The 23527-nt window shown below is 37.9% G+C and overlaps 1 protein-coding gene across 6 annotated transcripts in view; it reads right to left on the reverse strand.

Annotated features, from left to right (window-relative positions):
- The window catches only part of LOC150102597 (sulfotransferase 1B1-like), a 213354-nt gene that overhangs the window by 99095 nt on the left and 90732 nt on the right, over window positions 1–23527 (reverse strand). For all 6 annotated transcript variants that reach the window (XR_016548926.1, XM_090399000.1, XM_090398998.1 and 3 more), the window contains exon 6: window positions 5428–5611. Coding sequence is in view for 5 of the 6 variants with exons in the window: in XM_090399000.1 (XP_090255126.1) it covers window positions 5428–5611 (184 nt within the window). In the remaining variant the exon portion in view is untranslated. The remainder of the gene's footprint in view (window positions 1–5427; window positions 5612–23527) is intronic.

The raw sequence follows: 23527 nt of genomic DNA on the forward strand, positions 1-23527 counted from the left end.
CACTCTCATCCTCTTTATTCTTCAAGCTCCAGGGACACGTTCTGATAATGCATCAGTGATGTATTTTTTAAATATTTTCCGTGCACTGCAATATCCTTCCCATCTAACAACCATTCGGTTGTTTCGGTAAAACAACTTCTGAACATAGGTAAATGTGTCAAAAACCTCGAACAGTACATTAATGCTTTAAATGAAACTTTTACCTCCAAAATACATGCAGTCAAAGCTAAGCTAGAACAAATTGAAAATCAGCGCAACGCAAGCTCTACCTTGCCAGCGAAAGATCTTTGCGATCTAATCGCATCAACGGTAAAAGACTTGATGGAGGCCAAACACAAAAAACTCAACGTCATTATTTTGAACTTACCAACAGAAAACAGAAAATCACTACAAGAGGACATCAACAAACTAACTGAAGAATGCAACATTGATCCTAAGAATATCGTCAGGTGCCATCGTTTCGGGCCTATAAATAAAAGGAAGGAAGAACGAACTTTCTGCACCTAGTAAAAGTGACTTGCGACACGCACATCAAAAATAATAACAGCGATCAACAACAAGTTCAAAGACACCAGTCCCCAATCGTGCATACATGCACAACCAGACTTATCATTTGCACAGAGGGAACAAAGGCACCAGCTTCAAAGACAACTCGAAGAAAAATGTCAAAATGGTGACAACAGTTGGATCATCGACTACAGACAAGATAAACTGGTGAAAAAAATCAAGTGATGCCACTAGCAGCCACCATGGAGACCAGCATGCAGGCACCGCATAGGAAATGTGCAAGTTGGACCACATGTGCAAGACCCATGTGGTCCAACATATGACTCGCAAAACCCTACACATCCACTTCACCAACATCCGTGGCCTAAACTCCAACCTGAATACTATCCACTACCACCTACAGTCTACCAAACTCAACCTACTCTTCCTGGCAGAAACTCAAATCTCACCTTCCCCAGCACCACTTATCTCAACCTTCCAAACTACTCACTCTTTAACAACTTTCGTCCTAAGGGTGTGTCTGCACATACGTCCGCTCTGACATACCTTGCCAGAGAGCACCCAACCTAGAATCACCCAACTTTAACCTTCTTTGGTTGAAGAAGTTCAAAAGAGCAAAAAGCAGGAAACTAGCAGCCTATCCAAACGGCAGCTGAGCCTTTTGGTCTCTCGTCAAAGCAATTGGCCATAACTTCTGTCCAACACTATTCCCACCCCTATCATACCCAGATGGCTCTACTGCATCATCACCCACAGAAAAAGCCAATCTTCTGGCTTCATACTTTGCTTCAAATGCATGCATAACTGACAATGGTAAATGTCCCCCAACCATTCCAGACACCCAACATACAATGTCCCCTATATCCTTTTGCCAGGATGAGATCAGAAAAATATTGTCCAAATTAGACACAAAAAAGTCTCCTGGCCCTGATGACATTCCCCCAATTGTTCTAAAAGTTTGTGCTCCATAACTGACCCCTATCCTATGTCACCTATATATACTCTCTTACGCCACTGGAATCTATCCTACAAACTGGAAATTGGCCTATATTCAGCCCATTCGCAAGAAGGGTGACAAGTCACTGCCATCCAATTACCGCCCCTATCTCACTTACCTCAGTCCTGTCAAAAGTAATGGAAAAAATCATCAATTCCCAACTCCTATACCATCTTGAAGACACTCACCAAATAAATGACCGCCATTATGGATTCCGTCACTACCGATCAACAGGAGATCTACTCACATACATCACCCATCTCTGGGCAAATGCTATGGAGAGATTTGGTGAATCTCAAGTAGTTGTACTAGATATCTCCAAAGCCTTTGACTGGGTCTGGAACAAAGGCCTACTAGACAAACTACCATCATTCGGTCTGAACCAGGACTTCTGTAGTTGGACTGCCAACTTTCTGTCTGGATGCACACTGTGTGTGATGGTGGATGGCTCCCTATCCTCTCACCGTTCAATTAATGCAGGGGTCCCACAAGGTTCTGTCCTCTCACCAACCCTCTTCCTGCTATATATCAATGACTTACTGCAATTGACTTCCAACCCAATACACAGTTTTGCAGACGACAGCACACTACACTCCTCACTTGCATTTGATAAGCCTTACCCTTCACAACTCACCTCAACCTACAGAACATCAACCACCATCACCCTCAACTCCGATCTCCAAGCTATCCTACAATGGGGTTCGGATAACCTCATAAATTTCAACGCCAATAAAACCCAGTTCTGTACTATTTCCCATAAAAAAGAACCATTCCTTCCCAAATTTCCAAACAGTGTGAGATCTTGCTTCTTAGAATCACCCTCACATCAAACCTCTCCTGGCATAAACATGTCACAACCATTGCATCCTCAGCCTCAAAAAAACTAGGATTTCTCTTTCGCTCAAGACTTTATTTCACCCCCAAAGAGCTATTAACATTATACAAATCACAAATTCGCCCAGCTATTGAATACTGCTTCCACATATGGGGTGGGGCCCCTAAAAGCTTTCTCAAAATGCTCGACTCAATACAGAGGAGAGCAATTAGACTTATCAATGATCCATCCCTTACCAACTCTCCCCCCCCCCCACTTTCACACAGACGTATGAGTTCTGCAGTATGTATAATGTATATTCTACAAATATTTCCATGGGAAAATGCTCAACTGAAATAACATCAATAATTCCTCCGCTCAGTACTAAGCTCATTGGAACACATGCAGCTGCTGCACAACATCCCGTCACAGTATGCCTAGAAACAACAGAACAAGTTTCTTTTCCTCTTCCTTCATCCCTGCACTGTGAAACAGTCTCCCACCTGCTGTGTTTCCCAAGGAATACAATTTAAAGTCATTCAAATCAAATATAAACAAATTCCTCCTTTTCCAATCCACTACTCATACATGGTACTAAAGTACTATAGGTTGACCAACCAACCTTCTGTGTATGGGCTCAACATATAATAAAAAAATAAAAAAAATAAAAAAAAAACACAATACCACAGGATCAAACTTAGTATTCTTCTCTGTTGATCATAATTTCCTGCTTTGAAGTTCATTGTGTAACCTTTTCTGAATGGAATATATGTACACTTAGCTACTTCCCATGTCAGTACAGCATGATCACTGTCACAAAAGAACAGTGACATCTTTTACTGAAACTTCTACTGACACTATAATTAGGTCTAACATTCTTTGACCACGAATTCCTTCTTTCACATGCTGCTTAAAGAAATGCAATACTCAATAATTTTGTCTTCATTTTTTTCAAGAGATTTCACTACTAACCAATCAATGTTTGGATAATTAAAGTCGCCCATGACAATTAATTGTTTAGTACCTATAAGTTTTATTTGACAATGAATTTCATCGTCACTAGCAGCTGATCCACTAGGTCTGTAGCAAAACCCCACCATGTGTTTGATCTTGTTAGACTTCACCTCACACCAAATCACTTCAAACTCATTGACATATAGAAAACTATCACTAATATTGCAGCCATAGTTATCTATCCCTCACTGGACTCAAATAATCTGATATCATTAACATACCCCCCCCCTCCTTCCTGTTCTATCTTGCTTATCCTTCATAAAAATACTGTATCTTTTACACTCAATGCCAGTCAGTACTGGTACTGAGTATATTGAAAATAATAATAACATTTGACTCTGAGAGCTAGGTCTCACTAATGCCATATTTCGAGGCCACAACATATTCACTAAGGCAACAAGCTTAACCCCTTTCTTCCTTATACTCCTGGCATTTTTGTACAGACATTATTATGACATGACACCTCCAAAGAATCCAAGGACATAATAATTGCCTCCATGCTTTTTCTATAATTTCCTATGTAGTCTGCATGATCCAGTTAGTCAGCTCTAAGATTCCTGTTCATATCTAAAAGATTATTATTATTATTATCATCCAGGCCTCCATGGAGTCAAAAGACTCATCGTGGGAGGTCGTTTGTAGGAAACACAAAGTTTATCATACCACTCGTTGAACCCATTGACTGTTCCCTCTCCAACCACTCTCTCAGGCAATGCATTTCAAGGTTCAACCACCACGCAAAGAAACCACTCCTCACCCTCTTGCACACAGCCTCCTTTTGTAACTTCCAGGGATGGCCCCTTGTCATCGTTCCCACCGTTCCACCAAGTGAAAGAACTCTCCAATATTTCCTGTAACTTCCTCTCAACAGTTTAAAAGTCTCAATCATATCACCTCTCCTTCTTCTATCCACCAAACTCTGCAGTCCACATTCCCTCAGTCAATCCTCATAACTCATATTGTACAGTCCTGAAACCATCTTTGTTTATCCCCTTCAAATCCTGGGGACCAAATCTGAGAACAATAGTCTAAGTGTGGTCTGATCAGTCTTATACAATGGAATGATAAGTCTTTTATCTCTGCAGGTCAGCATCCTTCTCAGTATTGCAGCAATCCTCTGAGTTACCCTCACCACCTTTGCAATATGCTCCCTGAATTTCAATTTTCTATCAATCATCATCCCCCAGATCTCGTCTCCCCTACCTCAGCTCCTCCAATCGAGTATGCATCCTCCGATCGATGGATCCCAAACCTCAAGACTTTACATTTTGCTGCATTAAACTGACTCCCCCATTCATATACCCATCTTTGCAGTTTATTCAAATCCTCTTGCAGGGCTGCCACATCTGCACTATTACTGATAACCCTTCCCAGCTTCACATCATCCGCAAACAACTGAGTGTCCCCTTGCAATCCATTGATATAAAGGTTGAACAATACAGGCCCTAGTACTGAGCCCTGTGGAACCCCACTTGTAACCTTCTGCTTCCTTGATATTGTCCCACCATACACAACTCTCTGATACCTATCAGTCAGCCAATCCCAAATCCATTTGACTAACTCGACATTTAAACCCATCTGCACTATTACTGATAACCCTTCCCAGCTTCACATCATCCGCAAACAACTGAGTGTCTCCTTGCAATCCATTGTTATAAAGGTTGAACAATACAGGCCCTAGTACTGAGCCCCCCTGTGGAACCCCACTTGTAACCTTCTGCTTCCTTGATATTGTCCCACCATACACAACTCTCTGATACCTATCAGTCAGCCAATCCCAAATCCATTTGACTAACTCGACATTTAAACCCATGTGCTGCAACTTAAATGCAACTTAAAAGATGCATCATTTTTAATATAAAAATTGTAAACGTTGAAAGAAGTCCATCTTTCTTCAAAGATAAAGAAATATATAGAAATATAGGAAGGTATTGATTAAAGTTTTTAATTAATATTCTACTATATGTTGCCATTTCCTGAAAAATTAAAAGCTATGCTTAACCAACGTATAAGTTTATCTACAAGAAAGATGGATTTCTTTCCAACCTTCTTTACAGCCTGTCTATAAATGTGTACAGTGAGATAAAGTGCTTACCTTTCCTCATAAACTTCGATTTGGTCATATCAAATAGGTCAGATATTGGAAGAACTTCTCTGTTTACCATGATATTTGATTTCATCTTTCTAAAAGAACAATGATCTGCAATAGTATGTACAGCCTCTGTATTAAGCGAATGGCCTAAAAATTTTGCAATGAGTGATATCATTCCTGTTAGATCCTGAAATTAGAAAAACATATTATCATTAAAAAATAATTTACCTTATGAACCTTTTAAATCATGATTCATTTTAAACAAAATTCAAAATATGTTTTGTATACCTTTCCAGGAAAGGTTCATTATTTAGTTTGTCAGTAACAGTGGGTAATGTAACCTCCATAGAGTCAGTAGACTCAGAATGGGAAGCTCACTTAACTAGCAACATGTTTATCATATTGAACCTTGAAATCATTTACATAGTGCACATTCACAACATGTTCTGGCAATGCATTCCACTCTGTTATCCTTCCTCATCCAGAAGAGTTGGGAAGGGTTGGCAAGATCTCCAAAATCTGAAAAGAAACTATGAGGAGATTTTCTCTGAACTGAAAAACCAAGACGTGACAGCCATAAGAAGAATCCTCATACATGGAGATGAGAACCTGATTCCCACCAAGAATATCATTTGTACCTTCAATACACCAAAACCACCAACATCTGTCAAAGTGGGTTATCTCAGCTGCCCAGTAAGGCTCTATATCCTGAACCCTTTGCACTGCTTTAAATGCCAAACATATAGTCATTCTCAAAATGCCAGTTGTGGCTCTGCCATCTGTATCTGATGTGGTAGTGAAGTTCATGAGAATAAAGACTGTAAAAGTAAAACATTGAAATGCTATAATTTGAGGGAGACCACCCAGCATGCCAAATATGGAAGGATAAAAAGGAAATCTGGAAAAAAATAAAATAAAATAAAATAAAAAACAGAACAATGCATCACTTATCAGGAGGCAAAGAGGCAGCATAATACAAAAGTAGCAACAACATGCGGTAAACCCTCTTATGCCAAGACGGCAACAGTAAAGAAAGTGTTAGTAGGGATAGTGACATGCATGTCCCTACTTTCTCACCACTACACACTATGACTTGCTTGCTATCTTCATTGAGTGAATCTAAGAGAGAGAAAAAAAGCAATATGGACTGACTCCTGATGATATGCCAAAAACAGTCCTCCCTGCTATTAAAAAAATAATGGAATGTGCTTCACAAAGAATTAAAGATATGCCTCCAGACAATTTAATAGATGGCCCATTAGCAAATAGCATGGTTACCTCTGCTCACCTCGATCCAGTATGAAGATATCTTGGATATTTTAATTGATGGCCATTGGCCATCCACAATTCTTTAAAAAAGAAAAAAAACCAAAGCTAACAAAAACAAAATCTCTCAACATAGGAAGCCAGATATCAATAAAAAGAAACAATGAAAACATTTCTACAATGGAATTGTCATGGATTTGACAAAACAATGACATCAAAGCTTTCTTCCAGGTGTATAAACCAATGTGCTTCTGCATGCAAATTTCCAGTGATGATCTAGCATTATGAAATGCAATTATCATTCATAAGTACAAGACAGGAGATGGGCCTGCCCACAGAAGAGTTGCCATTCTAATGAGCAACTATATCCCCACCCAGCAGGTTCCACTTAATGCCAATATAGAGGCAGTTGCCATCTGACTCTCACTTGGAACACATAACAGTATGTTGCATCTACCTTTCTCCTGTAACATATCTTTCAGGATGACCCTGATAACATCATATTGCAGTTAGCATCCCTTACTTTTAATGGGGAATTTAAATGGACACAACACTTTGTGGGATAGTGCTCAATTAAACACTATAGAGGAAGAGTTGTTGAGCATATGCTTCAACAACAGTCTCTCCCTCTTCTTCCCCATGCTTACCTGAACATTCACTACCATTGACTAAACTGACTATTTACCTTCCCTCTCCCCACTGTTCAAGTGGGAACTGAAGGCAGCTTGTATGGGAGTGATCATTTCCTCATGATATCAACATGGGCAACCACATGCTATATTGTGGATATCATGATGAAAAATTGAGCAAGCTGACTGGCACCTCTACTTTAGCACAATTCAATTTTTCACCAGTCAGTGAACCAAGTGAAAGTGTATTGCACATGCTGTAACAACTACAATTCCTAAAACATCTAGTAGGTTCTACATTTCCATAAACCATAATGGAAGAATCATTGCACAGCAGCCAGGGAAGCTCAGTAGAAAGCATGTAGTACCTTTCACAGATACCCCAAAACAGCAAACCTCATTGCTTTCAAACATGTTCAAACCAAGCAAGACACATCCATTTCTGAGCCAGAAGGAATCCTTGATCCAATATATATCTTCTATAACATCAAATCAAATAGCTGAGAATAAATAAATATAGGATAAAATCTTGAAAATGAAAGGCAGACGCATGACCCACCAGCTCTCTCTCTCTCTACTTGAACATAATGGATGCACTGTTGCCTACCCAACAGCAATTGGCAACACACTTGTAGATTTTTGCTAAAACTAGTCTTTTTCCTTTGAGTTCCTTGCCCAAAGTTGCAAAGCAGAAAACAACAAATTCTGTTTTCTTTGAATGGTACCAAAGAATATTACAGGCCATTCACAAAAGAAGAAATGAAAGTTGCTTTCCTTAAATGTCACCCAATTGCTGTTGGACCACATGTATCCATATGTGATGGTAAGACATCTGCTGCCATCAGACATGGATCAACTGCTGCACTTTTTCAATAGTATTTTCTGTGAGAATGGGTTTCCAGATACCCAGCAAAAGGCTATTATTATTGCCTTTCCAAAGCCCAGGAAGGATCGAGAATCTCCCAATAAGCTATGATTCAATTTCTCTGGCTAGCTGCCTGTGCAAGATTCTGGAATAACTCTCATTTTTTATGGTTTCTGAAGAGAAACAACCTTTTTTTTTCCAGAACACAATCTGGCTTTTGCAAATATCATTCTACAAATGATCATCTAGCTGGCTGGAAGCATCCATTAGAATGCCTTCCTAAAACACAAGTACTTAGTATCAGTTTTCTTTGATATGTAAAAAGCATATGACACTGCTTGGAAATTTGGAATATTGAAAGATCTACATAATTTTGGTCTGGGATGGGATCAACCGCTTTTTATCAAGAACATTTTGTCCAACCAAAGCTTCTTAGTCAAAGTGGGAACTGCTCTCCCAACCCTTAGAGCCAAGAGGAGAAGTCCCACAAGGCTCAGTTTTAAGTATCATTCTTTTTGAAATCAAGGCAAAATTTGCTAACTCAAATACTTTCTCCAACCTTAAGTAATGCCCTCTCTATGAATCACTTTACCATCTTCTCTCATTCATATAATATAAGGGTCTCAGAAAGGCTGCTGCAGCAAGCCATTCAGCATCTTTCAAAATGGGTGCATGCAAATTGAGTCAAATTTTCACAGCAAAGACAGTTTGTGTGCATTTTGGTCACATATGTGTCTTCATCCTTACCTAGAACTCAAACTAGAACAAACTTTAATCCTAGCTGCACCAGAAGCCAAGTTCTTGGAGCTCATATTTGACAAGAAACTCACTTTCCTCCTATATGTACATATGGGAGAAAAGTGAGTTTATCATCAAGTATTCTCTCAAGCCATGAGAATAGCAACTGGAGCATTTCATACTTCACCAATCCCTAATCTATACATTGTTAACCACTTTTGTCACTTCAATGCCAACATCTGTCTTTTTATTATTACACTATGAAAATAAAATCCTTGCCAGACCATCTCATGTGGCCAAGTATTTTTTACTCATGGTGGGAGAATCTACAACATCCACAGACAGCCATACCACCCTTTGGTTTGCAAATAAAAGTGTGCTTACAATCTATAGATATTGGAGTAGACAACATAGCACAGATGCCACTAAATACACTTCCACCATGGAATTCGTACATATCACCATGCATCTTTTCCTTCTGCAGACTACTTAAATTTTCCACCCCTCCCCTATTGTCTATCAGCAGCTCTTTAAGCTCGTAAAATCAAATACAGTTGAAGCTCTTTAACATTACACTCAGTTTACATCTTTTCATTTAGCATCAAAGTTTCCATTGGTCTACATGCGTTCATTCTTTCACCTACTTTGTTTACCATCACACATCATTAACATGATGTTTCCCCTGAAGCCTGCATGATGACCAGTTGAGGCAGTCATGGAACACTCTGCCCAGTCAGTTGCTCACCAGGCATTTTGTTGATTGGTTGTGTACAGTGACCTCTGAATTCATTTTTATATTTTTTAAGTGGTGGGGGTAGTATTGCATGACTTGTGTTTATTGCAATACCATAGATACTGCAGTACATAAAGTGTATACTATTAGCGACAATAAATTTTTACTCTGGGGTCTCTGAAATGGATTACCTAAAACCCCCATTGAACATGTAGTTCATTTAACATCACTTTTTCCCAGAACAAATTAGTGATATTAAATGAGGGTCGATTGTATACTCTGATTTTGTACCTGTTTACGCTGACAATTCAAAATCAATGGCAATGGTGGGATCTTCTGCTGTCTTCCTGGACAGCACAATATCTGCTCAGATCACACAAGAATGTAACTGCTTTACTGCTGAGCTGTATGCTATAGAGCTTGCATTACTACCAAAGCAGCATATATACAGATTCATAGAGTGATAAGAAATTTAGAGCTACTGAAACATCCAGTGTCCCCATAGAATTCAACATTCTCTCTTCTCAGTTACTGAAGCTATACTTAGATGTATGTTTTTGTTCGATTTCAAGCCATACTAGATTAAGAAAAATGAGGCTTTCCTCCCACAGCAAGGTCAGCTCATTTCTCAAGCTTCCACCATCTTCCTGCTGCCTAAACCAATTACAGGCAGATCATAAGACAGAAACTTTTATCCCAGTAGCAGTCATCATGGAATAGAGAGACCAATAATAAGCTCTATCAAATTGAGCCTGAAATTAAATTGTGACAGTCTACATAAGGCCTATAAAGAGGAAGTTGTTCTTGCATAGGTCGTATTTTATCTCACATTGTACTTTCTATTGATGGGTGATGACATGCCTGTCTGTGAGTTCTACATTACTGGACTAACCTGTAGTCATATTTTTATTGACTACCCTCATTTCATCAATGAATGCAGTCATTGATGAAATGAGTGCATTTCATTTTTTTACAGAAAATCAATATTTTTCCTCATATATATATGTATCATTTACATTAATTTTATTTATACCATTTTTTTGTAATAAGCATAATAATAATAATAATAATAATAAAATGGAGTCTCAATGGCCCTCAATAAGGAATGCTGAAGAAGAGTAAATTCAGTAAAATATAATAGCAGAATGATAATAGTAAAACTCAAAGCAAAACCAACAAATACAATAATAACACAAACATACATGACTACCAGTGACCACAGTGATGACGAAGTTGAAAAAATATATGCAAATATATTAGTTCATTAGGTACTAATGACTTAACTAATGATAATTCTATTATATAATGAAACCTATGGAGTATTCATAGCTATAAATTCACACGTATACCACAGTAAGACATCATCAATACAGTTATTACAAACAATACTAGCAATTACATTCAAAGGAACCGTTAGTGCGCATGCTTACATCGGAATCCTTCTATGTGTACAGTAGTTGTTTGAGGACCCAAAAAAAAATTAATTTGGGTGTAATTAAAATTAAATTAAAATATATTTGATAAGTTTATTTTATACAATTGAAGATAATGATCTCCCAGAATTTTGGGATAGTGAGACAGTCATTGCGGTTAGTAATGCTATCACCATACTCTGTTTCCAAGGCACATCAGAAAAAACAGCCAAAATCTTAAAGAGATGCAACCTCTGCACAGCTTTCAAGTCCCACTTGAAACTAGCTATGCTTAGCCACTCCACTAAGGGCCAACTCCCTCCTCTATCAGTTCCTAGTGTAATCTGCAGCTGCTCTCAAAAATCAGCCTAATGTGAATAAATATGGGAAACACTAATACATCAAGATCCCAGGTCACATCCTAGGATGCCAACAGGTGCCCATAGAGGATGTCCCACCTAGTTAGGACTAGTATTTTGTCCACAAGTTCATCTTGTGCACGCACATGTGTGTGTGTGTGTGTGTGTGTGTTATAAGTCTCATATTGTACTCTCTCAAGATGACTCAGTGACTGATATGAAATATTGGAAAATAATTAAATATCACTTTTAATCCTTTCTCAGTGATGTTTCACTTCATTAAGCCTTTAACATGAGTTTCTCCCAGCACTTATGACTTAACACCCTGAATCCTATGGCCATCAACCAATCCTGTATTCCTAACCAATTCCTCTAATACCTTGACCACAATTTCAGATATACAGATTGATCTATAATCAGAAACATCTCTCCTGGAACCATGCTTGAAGAGTGGTACTATTTTATCTTGTTTCCACTTCCTTGGGAACCTTTCCCACTGCAAGACTTTCATTAAATAATCAGGTAAAGGGCATTGCTAACTCTTAAAAATACAATGTGATATGTCAACCATTCCCACAGCCTTAATAACATCTAACCCAAACAACAAATGATACACCCCTGATTCCTTCAAGTCTAATTCTTCTTATATTTTCTTCCCATTTAGATGTACAGCATTATTTACATGGGTGTGATATACACTGATAAACTGCTCATTAGAGAAAAGAAGAGAATTCAACTTAGAAATGTATCAGGCATTCATAGATTATAAAAAATTTTGCTTTTGACAAGGCAGACAGATATTTTTATTTACTTATTTATTATTACTACGTGATACCTCCAAGTAGTCCAAAGATTCATTTAGGGAGGGAAACCACCCCACAGCTCTCCATCACTCGATCCACCAACTACAGTAAACCACAACTATCATCATCATCTACACCACAACTAGTATTTTCACAGATAATCACAAACATTCATGCCCAGCAGGATTCGAACCACAGCCTTTTGCCTGGAGAGCGGATATGCTTACTACTCAGTCAACAAGGTCACCACTGAAGTAACAGGATAACTCAGACAAGGATGCCTCTTCCTCCAATATTATTTGGAATATATATGAATGAAATGAATAGTAGTTAACTAACAAAGAAGGAATCCAAATAGAAAATAATTTTATCTTAAACCTTTGCAGATAACCATGTGATATTATTATTATTATTATTATTATTCAGGCCTCCATAGAATCAAAAGTCTCATCATGGGAGGTCCTTCCTAGGAAACACAAAGTCTATCATACCACTCCTTGAACTTATTGACCATTCTTGCTCTCACCACTCTTTATCAGGCAATGCATTCCACAGTTCAACTAGCTCACAGCTACCTTTCGTAACTTCCAGGGATGGCCCCTTGTCATTGCTCCTTCCCGCTGTTCCACCAAACAAAAGAACTCCCCAGTGTCAGCCCTGTAACTACCTCTCAACAGTTAAAAAGTCTCAAGCATATCACCTCCTCCTTCTTCTATATACCAAACTTTGCAGTCCACATTCCCTGATCCTCATATCTAACATTGTACAGTCCTAAAACCATCTTTGTTATCTGCCTATGTACCCTTTCCACAGTTAATTCATCCCCTTCAAATCCTGAGGATCAAATTTGAGAGCAATACGAGGGGTGTTTGATAAGTCCATGCAAAAATGAAGAAAACATAATTTTATTGGGACAAACATTTTTTATTTTTCAACATAGTCTCCTTTGAGGTTTATATACTTAGTTCAATGATGCTCAAGTTTTTTGACCCTGTCCATATAGTATGATTTCTCCAACTCTTCAAAATAGGTAGTTCGTTGCATGCAACCCACTGTTTTGACTGGTCCTTGGTCTCAGGCTGGTAGTGATGAATCCATGTTTTGTCCAGTATTACGAAACGATGCAAAAATTCCTCTGGATTCTTGAAATAGCTTCAAGCTGTCCTTGCAACAGTTCACACATTGACGCTTATGATCCAGTGTAAGCAAATGCGGCACCCATCTTGGGGATAGTTTTCTCATATGTAAATGTTCATGTAAAATATTATATATACAGTCATTTGAGATGCCCACAGCCTTAGCAATTTCACGCACCTTCACTCTTCTATCATCCATCATCATATCATGGATTTTTTCAATAAATTCTGAAGTAGTGACCTCAACAGGGCATCCAGAACGTTCAGCATCACTTGTGCTCATATGGCCTCTTCGAAAGTTACTAAAACCACTTATAAACTGTTCTAATCGAAGGTGCAGACTCACCATAATGTTTATCAAGCTTAGCTTTAGTTTCCTGAGCCGTTTTGCCTTTCAAAAAGTAACATTTAATCACTACACGAAATTCTTTCTCATCCATTTTTCACAAATCACGGTACTCGATCCATTCAAATGAACGCCAAACACAGAGTAATAGATCTATCTAACTGAAACTTAGTGTGTGATCCTCCAGCAGTTGCCAGCAACTAAACATAACCACGATACTACAGGTGGCACCATCTCTTAGACTTTGCATGGACTTATCGAACAGCCTTCATAGTCTAAGTGTGGTCTGATCAGGGTCTTACACAATAGAATGATAATTCTTTTATATCTGCAGGTCAGATCTTTCTCAGTATTACAGCAAACCTCTGGGTTACCTTTACGACCTTTGCAATATGTTTCCTGCATTTCAGTTTTCTATCAATCATTAACCCCAGATCTCTTGTCTCCCCTACTTCCTCCACTACAGCTCCTCCAATCAAGTATGCAGCCTCCCATCGATGTATCCCAAACTTCAAGACTTTACATTTTGCTGCATTAAACCGACTCCCCCATTCACAAACCCATCTTTGCAGTTTATTCAAATCCTCTTGCAGGGCTGCCACATCTGCACTATGATAACTCTTTTATATCTGCAGGTCAGATCCTTCTCAGTATTACAGCAATCCTCTAGGTTACCTTCACCACCTTTGAAATATGTTCCCTGAATTTCAGTTTTCTATCAATCATCAACCCCAGATCTCTTGTCTCCCCTACTTCCTTCCCAAGCTTCACATCACATAAACCCTTCCCAGCTTCACATCATCTGCAAACAACTGAATATCCTCCTGCAATCAATTGACAATGACATTGATATAAAGGTTAAACAATACAGGTCTCAGAACTGAACCCTGTGGAACCCCATTTGTAATCTTCTACCTCCTTAATACTGCCCCACCATACACCACTCTCTGATACCTATCAGACAGCCAATCCTGAATCCAGTTGACTAATTCGACATCTAAACCCACATGCTGCAACACAACTTAAATATCAGCTTATCTTGTGGCACCTTGTCAAATGCCTTTGCAGAATCCAAAAAAAATAGCAGTATATACCTTTCCCTCATCGACTGCTCTTGTCACTTTGTTATAAAAGGCATTCATATTACTAAAGCAAGAGCACCCTTTAACAAATCCATGTTGACTCTCACAGATAACATTACCCTCATCTGCCCAATTCTGTATATGGTCCTTCACTAACTTCTCCAAGATCTTAACAACTCACGATGAAACACAAACTGGCCTATAGTTAGACATATCCAGTCTGCTATCGCCCTTATGCAATGGCACTATCTTACTTTCCTTTCATTCCTTGAGTACCTTTCCCATAGCCAGACTTTCATTGAAAAGCCAGGTCAACTGAGCTGTCAGTTCTTTAGCACAGTCCCACAGCTTTATTGACATCCACGATACTCAGTATTTGGAACACGCTCTCCTCTTGCACCTCTAAACCTCGAACCTGCTCTGTCCCTTTAGTATTGAGACTTACTTCTCCAGGGTGAAATACTCCAATAAAGTGTTCAATGAACAACTCCACTATTTCCTCTGCATCAGTCACTCTATTCCCATTTTTATCCCACAATGTCATTCTTCCACAATCATTTCTCCTCCTACTGGTCACATTAGGATTTTCTTTAAATCTTAGTGCCAATCTCTTATCATATTCCAATTTTGCCTTCCTTACGATACTAGTCACTCTCCTAGCCTGAGTCTTATATTCTTCATTCATCTGCTCTCCACCCCTCTCCTTATATCTCTTCCATAACCTCTTTTTACCTGCAGTTCCTGTTTGATATTGTTTGTCATCCACTTTACACCAAATTGTGTCCTCTTCTTCACTCGTGGAATACAGCTTACTATTGCTGCTAACAAATATTCCTTCACAATTTCCCAAGCACTAATGATATCTTGGACTTCCAATTCCGCTCTCCATGGAATTGCCCCAAATTGATATCTAAGACTATTATAATCACCAGCCTTATAATTCCACATGCATTCTATTTTCTTTGATACTCCTGCAGGTCTATTCATCTTCCAAGTCAAAACCACATGGTCGCTGTCTCCAACTAGGAGGGAGAGATGTCATTTCAGTTATTAGTAGTTCTTCTGATGATATGACCAAATCCAAAATTCTTGAACCTCTTGTTCCCTGTATTACATACAGCCTATGACATCTGTCCCTCAAGAATTCTAGAAATTCCATTCCCTTATTACTACATGCATTTTCCTCTTCAAACTTATACTGCTGTAGTTAAAATCTCTCATAACCTCATAACAATCATTCTTCTTGCACTTGCCAAGCTCAACTGCCTAAACATTTCCTGCTCCTCACCCTCTGTGCTCCTTGCCTTGTAGCAACATCCCACTAAATATCTTGTCTTGCCCACCTCTACCTCAAACCATATGCTTTCAAAACCACTAGTGTCACTGCCTTCCAAAACTTCCACTCTTAGAGGACATAAATCATCGCTTATCATAAGCAGTACTCCACCACCACATTTTCCCTTCCTATCCTGCCAAAAAATGCTGTCCCCTGCTACTTCTATTCCTGTAATTATATCATCTTCCATCAACCATGTCTCAGCGATCCCAATAATCTTTCGCCTTGCTGATGCTGTCAGTGCCACCAATTCATCCCCTTTATTCCGAATACTCCTGGCATTAGTATAAAGCATAAAAATGTCACTGCTTCTATCATCATCATTGTATGTTAAGCTTTCGCACAGGCCTACACATTTTACTGAGTAAGTTTCGGTAACCGATAATCCTGCAGAATAGATTGGTTGCTCCTTATTCCCGGTAGCATCCCACGTCTATCGAAGCGTGTGTTCATAGGGCCGGTTTGCCTTCTTTGTGGGAGGAAAAATCCTATGATAAACTGGGGAAAAAACCCTGCTGTCCATGCCCAAGACTGGCTAACTTGGCTATAGCTGAGGAAGATCCTTAAGCTCCTCACATCGTCGATGGGAATTGACTGCTTCTATACCTATCATTATCCCCTCCAGACTCCACTGAACTCAGTGTTACCTGATGTCATCCCCTTCTCCCAAGCACAAGTAATTTATTGACATTTTATAATAAAATGACAGCAGAATTGGATAAAGAAAATGGCTACATCATAATACTGCTGAACTTTGCAAGGGATTTAACAGAGACATTTAATTTGAGACAATGGCGGAAAAGCTGAGCAATGTCGTGTGGATAGAGATAAAGAATTCTAAGCATTTCATTGAAAGATTAAAAGGTATCAAAATCTCAAATACAGACATACTCGCAAGCCTCCTAAGGTCATTATATATGAATGTACCAGTTGAAGAAGTGATTAAGATCATAGAAAATCTCTATCCACACGACACTGCTCAGCTTTTCTGCCATTGTCTCAAATCAAACTACTTAAAAGTAAATAATATAATGTATGAACAACTTGATGGCTTAGCCATGGGCAGTCCCTTGTCACCACCTTGCGCAGATCTGTTCATGGAAAAACTAGAAGCTGACATCCTATCCAAAATACGAAACCATTAGTCTGGTGGAGATATGTGGACGATGTCTTCATCATTTGGAAAGACACAGAAAATGCCTTACATGAGTTCCTTCAAAAAATAAATTCTTTCCACAAAAAAATCAAGTTCACGTTAGAGTTGGAAAAGAACAATCAATTACCTTTTCTGGACACACTAATAAAAAAAAACAAGAGAATGGACAAATCAAGCTCACAATCTACCGCAAACCTACAGACACGTTATCTTCACTTTAAATCTACTCACCATCATGCACAAAAACTTAGCATTATACATATGTTTAAATATAGAGCAACAAATATCATCACAGAAGAAAAAGATCTGCTTAATGAACTCTCACTCATATCTCAAACTCTAGTCAGAAATGGTTACCCAAAAAATATAATCCAAAAGATTCTCAATAGAAACAACCCACAGTGACAACCTCCAGTCATGCGGTATACATCGTCCATTGTCATACCTTATGCCGGCTCAGTTTCAACAAAAATAGCAAAAATCATGAGGTCTTTCAACATCAGGATTGCCTTCAAACCTATTCAAACTATACGACACATGTTAAGATCTCCTAAGGACAGCATCGCCTTCTACAAGTACACAGGTGTATATAACATCCCATGTTCCTGGACTGAATTATATAGGCCAAACATCATGAAGCCCAGAAACCTGAAAAAAAGAACATATAGGGGATGTCAACAACAACAGAACAGATACCTCAGGATTAGCCCATCATTTCTCGATTTCAAACCACTCCATTGATTGGGACAACAGCTCCATGCCGTACATTGAAGAAGATTTCAGATGTAGAAACTTTAAAGAAGCTGCAGTGGTACTCCAGACAGGAGACAATCTCAACAGAAATCAAGGCATGATACTAAAAGACATTTGGAAAAGCTTAATAAATTCACTATGTTTAGCTGAACTCAACTTCGCAAAAAACTATAAAATGCAATCAACAAACAATGACTAAGACTCCATGCTCTTGATGTTATACATCATTTCAATTTTAATTAATTTAACTGTTGTTATTCCATTCTTTTTTTAGCATTTAACATTAGTGTACCCATTTCTTGTCCTGAAGAAGCCAGACAGACTTAAGCTGGCGAAACTTGTCGACGACTGTATATATTTATAAAGAACTATGGTCCACCAATAAATCCAAAAGAAAATTTCTCATACATAATGAATGTATGTTTAATGTCTCCAAGTGCAAGGGTATACATTTGGACTGAGGAGGCAGATTATTAAAGGATAATTTGCCACAAGTGGCGATTAATGAAGCTAGAAACTTGGAGGGGGGGGGGGAGTAGACAGAGAATTTAAAGTTCAGGGGGCCACATTGTTAAGGTAATTAAGTTGTCACATCACATATGAAGAGAATACTAACTGGTAGGAATAAGGAAGTTATTCTTCCGTTGATCAAGGCTTTGATAAGACCATATCTTGTCTATTGTACTCAGATATGGTCATCTGGGTACAGAGAAAATGAGGAGACAGTTAAAAAGGTCCAACAGAGGGGAACCAAAATGATATATATGACCTATGAAATTGTTCATATGAGTACAAAACAGGAAATGTGGCTGAATAATTTATAATACAGAGCATGCCTAGCAAGGTCACCACCCACACTGCTTCTAAGAAGAATGGAAGAGGAACAGGAAACATGACTAGAGATGAAACATAGAAATAGCCACTTCATGCCTCCATTAAATAGGATGATGATGTTTCACCATGCAACGAAAGTCATCTACCACCTAGAGATCTATCTAGTTGGCATTTCCTCCGACTAAGAAAGGCATGCATTTAAGGCAGTGGTTCTCAAAGGGTGCGCCCTAGAAGATTTCCAGGTGTGCCCTGTGGTATTCCAGAGAAATATGTATCCAGATATAAAAATAAATATAGTTACTCTATTATACCTTTTCATTATGGATATACCGCTCTTTTTGTCAACACATCATTATCATGTTAATTAACAGCAGTTTTTCTTGCAAAGAGAACAAGAATATGGTTTATTCTTGTTGTGTATATTACTTATTTTAAAAGTGTTGGAAGTGGATGTTATGTGCATATTACTTATTTTCAGATAAATACACCCAAATAAAATGGATAGATTTCTCAAAAAGAAGCGTGATATTGAAGAATCAGATTCTGGAAGTGAGCAAAAGTTAAGTGCAAGTAAGAAAGCAAAATCGCAGCCTACTCGCAAATATAACGAAAGTTATTTAAGCTTTGGTTTCACTTGGACCGGAAGTGAAGATCATCCTTTGCTGCTATGTTTAGTATGTGGATGTAAAATGGCAAATGAATCATTGCTTCCTAGTAAATTGAGTAAACATTTTAAAACTATACACTCTAATTTACAAGATAAATCTGTAAGTTTTTTCAAGAGATTGTCTGAACAGCAAACAAAAGCAGAAAATTCTTTTAAAAGTATAATGACTGTTTCTGATAAAGCTCAAATCGCTTCTTATCAAGTCTCGGAACTGATAGCAAAAAATATGAAAGATCATACTTTAGGTGAGTCACTTATTTTGCCTGCATGCAAAAAAATGGTCATGACAATGCTAGGAAATGAAGCAGTAATGAAAATAAGCAAATTCCTCTGTCCAACGATACAGTTCACAGGCGTATTATAGAAATGTCTTCTGATATCGAGAAAAATGCATGCAGTAATAAACACTTCAGTATTCAAATTTTGCATTGCAAGTTGATGAGTCAACAGAAATTACCAATAAGGCGCAACTCTTAGCATTCGTCTGTTTTATTAATGAAGATCAAATAGTAAATTAGTTTCTTTTTTTGCAAAGAATTAAGTGGGTCTACAAAAGGTGAGGACGTTTTTAACATTTTGAATAGCTATCTTGATAAATGGCAGTTAACATGGAAGTTGTGTGTAGGCATTTGTACAAATGGAGCCCCTTCCATGGTAGGCTGTGTTAAGGGCCTTACATCTTTTGTAAAAACACAAAATGAGAATGTTATCATAACTCACTGCTTTCTTTATAGGAAGGCCTCGATGGCAAAAACATTGGGAGAAAAATCAAGAGAATTTTTAGATCAAATTGTTCAGATGGTAAACTTTATTAAAACAAGACCTGTCAAATCGCGTTTATTCAAAAAGCTTTGTATCGATACTGCTTTTACACACTGAGGTGTTGTGGCTGTCAAGGGGAAAGTACTTACCCATGTACACGAGCTACAACAAGAACTTCTTGCATTTTTTGACGAGATGAAACAATTACATTTTTGTAACTTCCTTCGGTGCGAATTTTGGATTGCCAGGTTACAGTATTTGGCCGATATATTTCAGCAGCTCAATATTTTGAATACTAGCATGCAAGGGAAAGAAGAAAATATTCTCACATCCACTGACAAAATGAAAGTGTTTCAGAGAAAACTACAGATTTGGAAAAGAAAAGCTGTTGAAGATAATTTGGAAATGTTTCCATTGGTAAGTAACACTTCCAATAATAGTTGAACATTTAACAAGTTTAGAAGAAAAATTGAGTTTGTTATTTTCCATCACTTAACACTGAACAATATGATTGGATTAGAAATCCATTTATGAAAACTTCAAGTGATTTTGGTTTAACATTAACAGAAGAAGAAGAAGAACTGGCAGCTATATCCACTGATCGTGGATTGATGATTAACATAAGGAATTGTCTCTTGAAGCCTTTTGGATTTCTATAAAAGAAGAATATGTGTCAATATCTAAAAAAGCTTTGAACATTTTACTACAATTTTCAACATCATATTTATGTGAATTAGGATTTTCTACCCTCACCACAATTAAGTGTAAAAAGAGAGGAACTCTTCAATGTATTGATGAAGAAATGAGAGTTTGCCTTTCAAATATATGCCCAAACATTGAAGCAATCGCTAGGACACATCAGGCTCATGTTTCTCATAAATGCAAGAATGAATAAACTTAAGGTATGTTTCGTTTTATTTTTTTTTATCGCATTATTTTTTTTCTGTAATATTTGACTTAATTATTATAACATATTTCTCAGAAATTTGTATATAGTGCGCCTACAATTATTTGTAGGATTTTAAATGCGCCCCGACTTCAAAAAGTTAGAGAACCACTGGTTTAAGGTGTCACTACTCACCTTACCAAAGCCCCTTTTGTGGAATCAGGCTATATCACAAGAAGGTGGGATGGACCTGGCTATATATATTGCTTATCATCAGCTAACTAATGGCCCATACACAACTTGTTGATATCTAACGCAAATCTTCTATTCAACTCACTAATCTGTTCTACCCCAGTTGTCTCCTTCAGTTTAAATGCAAATATGTCAAGTGTTAAAATATTAATATCCTTTCAAAAATCTGTCTTGGTATGAATAAAATAAAAATATTTTATTAATATCTGTATACCTCCTGCCAGTATATAACTGTAAATGGGAGCGATGAAAACCATAAGGAATCATTGATAAAATCCAAGTTGTGTGCCATCCAGATGTAGATATTGCAGTGCTAGATATGACATGGATTGATGGGAGAATAGAGGTAGATGAACTGGAGATGCTTACAATAATGAAGCCTTCTTAATGCATATACAGCAATGGGATTCAATGGAATATCAATTTGTGTATAATGATAATGTGCAAGGGAATTGGAAACTCCTCTGACTAAAGACGTGAAGCTTAAAGTATTTCAGCTTCAAGTCTGAGAAGTGCCTAGGGAGTGGAAAAAGGGCAAAATAGTTTCACTGCATAAATTAGATTCCAAGAAAGTGGTAGCAAATTATAAGCCATCAGTAACTCAGGAGTGGTAGTTAATGCATTGCAAAAGTTGGTAAAAGACAGAATTCAGGACAGAGTGGCTGCCCTCTATAAAGTATTGTATAAGGAATATCATGCTTTATAGAGGGAAGCATGGTTTTGTGAAGAGGAAGTCTTGCCATTATGATTTGCTTACTTTAAAAAATAATCAAGTTGGATAAAGCAAATAGCTAACTACGATACTACTGGAAATGGCAAAGGCATCTGATAGGATACCAGGTGGAACTCTGTTGCATAAATTGGAACAAATGGGGATGGATATGAAGTTGGTGACTTGGATAAGAGGGGTGCTGATGGACAGATATCAATGAACAGTATATGGGAGAATTGAATCCAGCAGAATGGGTGACTAGTGCTGTAACAGAGGGCTCAGTACTTGGTCCACTGCTTTAATTTGTACATGTAATATTGGAAATAATTTAAGGTCAAATATTTGGTGGCTTGCCAATGATGCAAAGCCAGGAAGGATGATAGTCAATTAAGATGATGCAGCGATCCTGAAGGATGACGTAAACAGACTGGTGCTATGGGCAAGGGATAATGCCTGCCAGTTTAATGTGTCCAAGTGTAAGGTCATGCACTTTGGGATAAAGAGATCATATGCTGAGTACCTGTGATGAAACCAAACTGAACTTCAGGAAATTGATAATTTCAGAGATTTGGGGGATGATTATGCACAGAAAGTTGAAGTTAGAGGGTGACCATATCGCAAAGGTGGCCAAAAAAAAAGCACATTATATTATGTGGTTCATATTTATAAATTTAGGGACACAAAAACACACGTGTTGAACAGATTATTTTATTAATTACTAATAAAATAAAACTTTACGTTTAGACCCATATATCAAGGTCATCATCGGAAGGATACAAGTGTATAAGGAACCAAGCTACATGCTCTAGCTCTGTATACCGGTAAACTAAATCTACGTAGTTAATTAATCCTTTTCCCTAGCCTGACCTCTAGTGATTAAAAAAAAAAAAAATAAATAAATAAATACAACTACAATAAACTGTTAAAGTCCTCATGTATTAATATTCTTCTGGATTTGTACAGTTCTGATTGTTATAATATGATTTCTTTCAGTTGCTGTTGAATGTTACAAACACTTCACCAAGTTGCCTTCTTGTAGTGGGATTTTTCTATGGCTAGTTTAGGTTGTTATACAGGTTGTAGATGGGTCCTCCACATTCTTGAAATGGTTAGGTCATCAATTTTGTTGAGATTTGGGTTGTGTTTGAGCATTTCACATGACACTTTAAATTTTCTCTCAAACCAGGTTTTGGTGCGTTGTAAGGACTTGGTATATTTCCAATCAATTCTATGGTATGTTTGGAGTGCATGATCAGAATGGCCGGTTTTTCCAAAATGGAGGTATTTAATGTGTCGTTTGTGTTCATCTTGTCTGATTGGGATAGTTCGCCCTGTTTCCTCTATGTATGGTATGTTACATGTGCATTGTATTTTGT

Source organism: Typopeltis vanoorti, chromosome 10, assembly GCF_054136105.1.
Source record: "Typopeltis vanoorti isolate ZY-2024b chromosome 10, IOZ_Tvanoo_1.0, whole genome shotgun sequence".
Taxonomy (NCBI): Eukaryota; Metazoa; Arthropoda; class Arachnida; order Uropygi; family Thelyphonidae; genus Typopeltis; species Typopeltis vanoorti.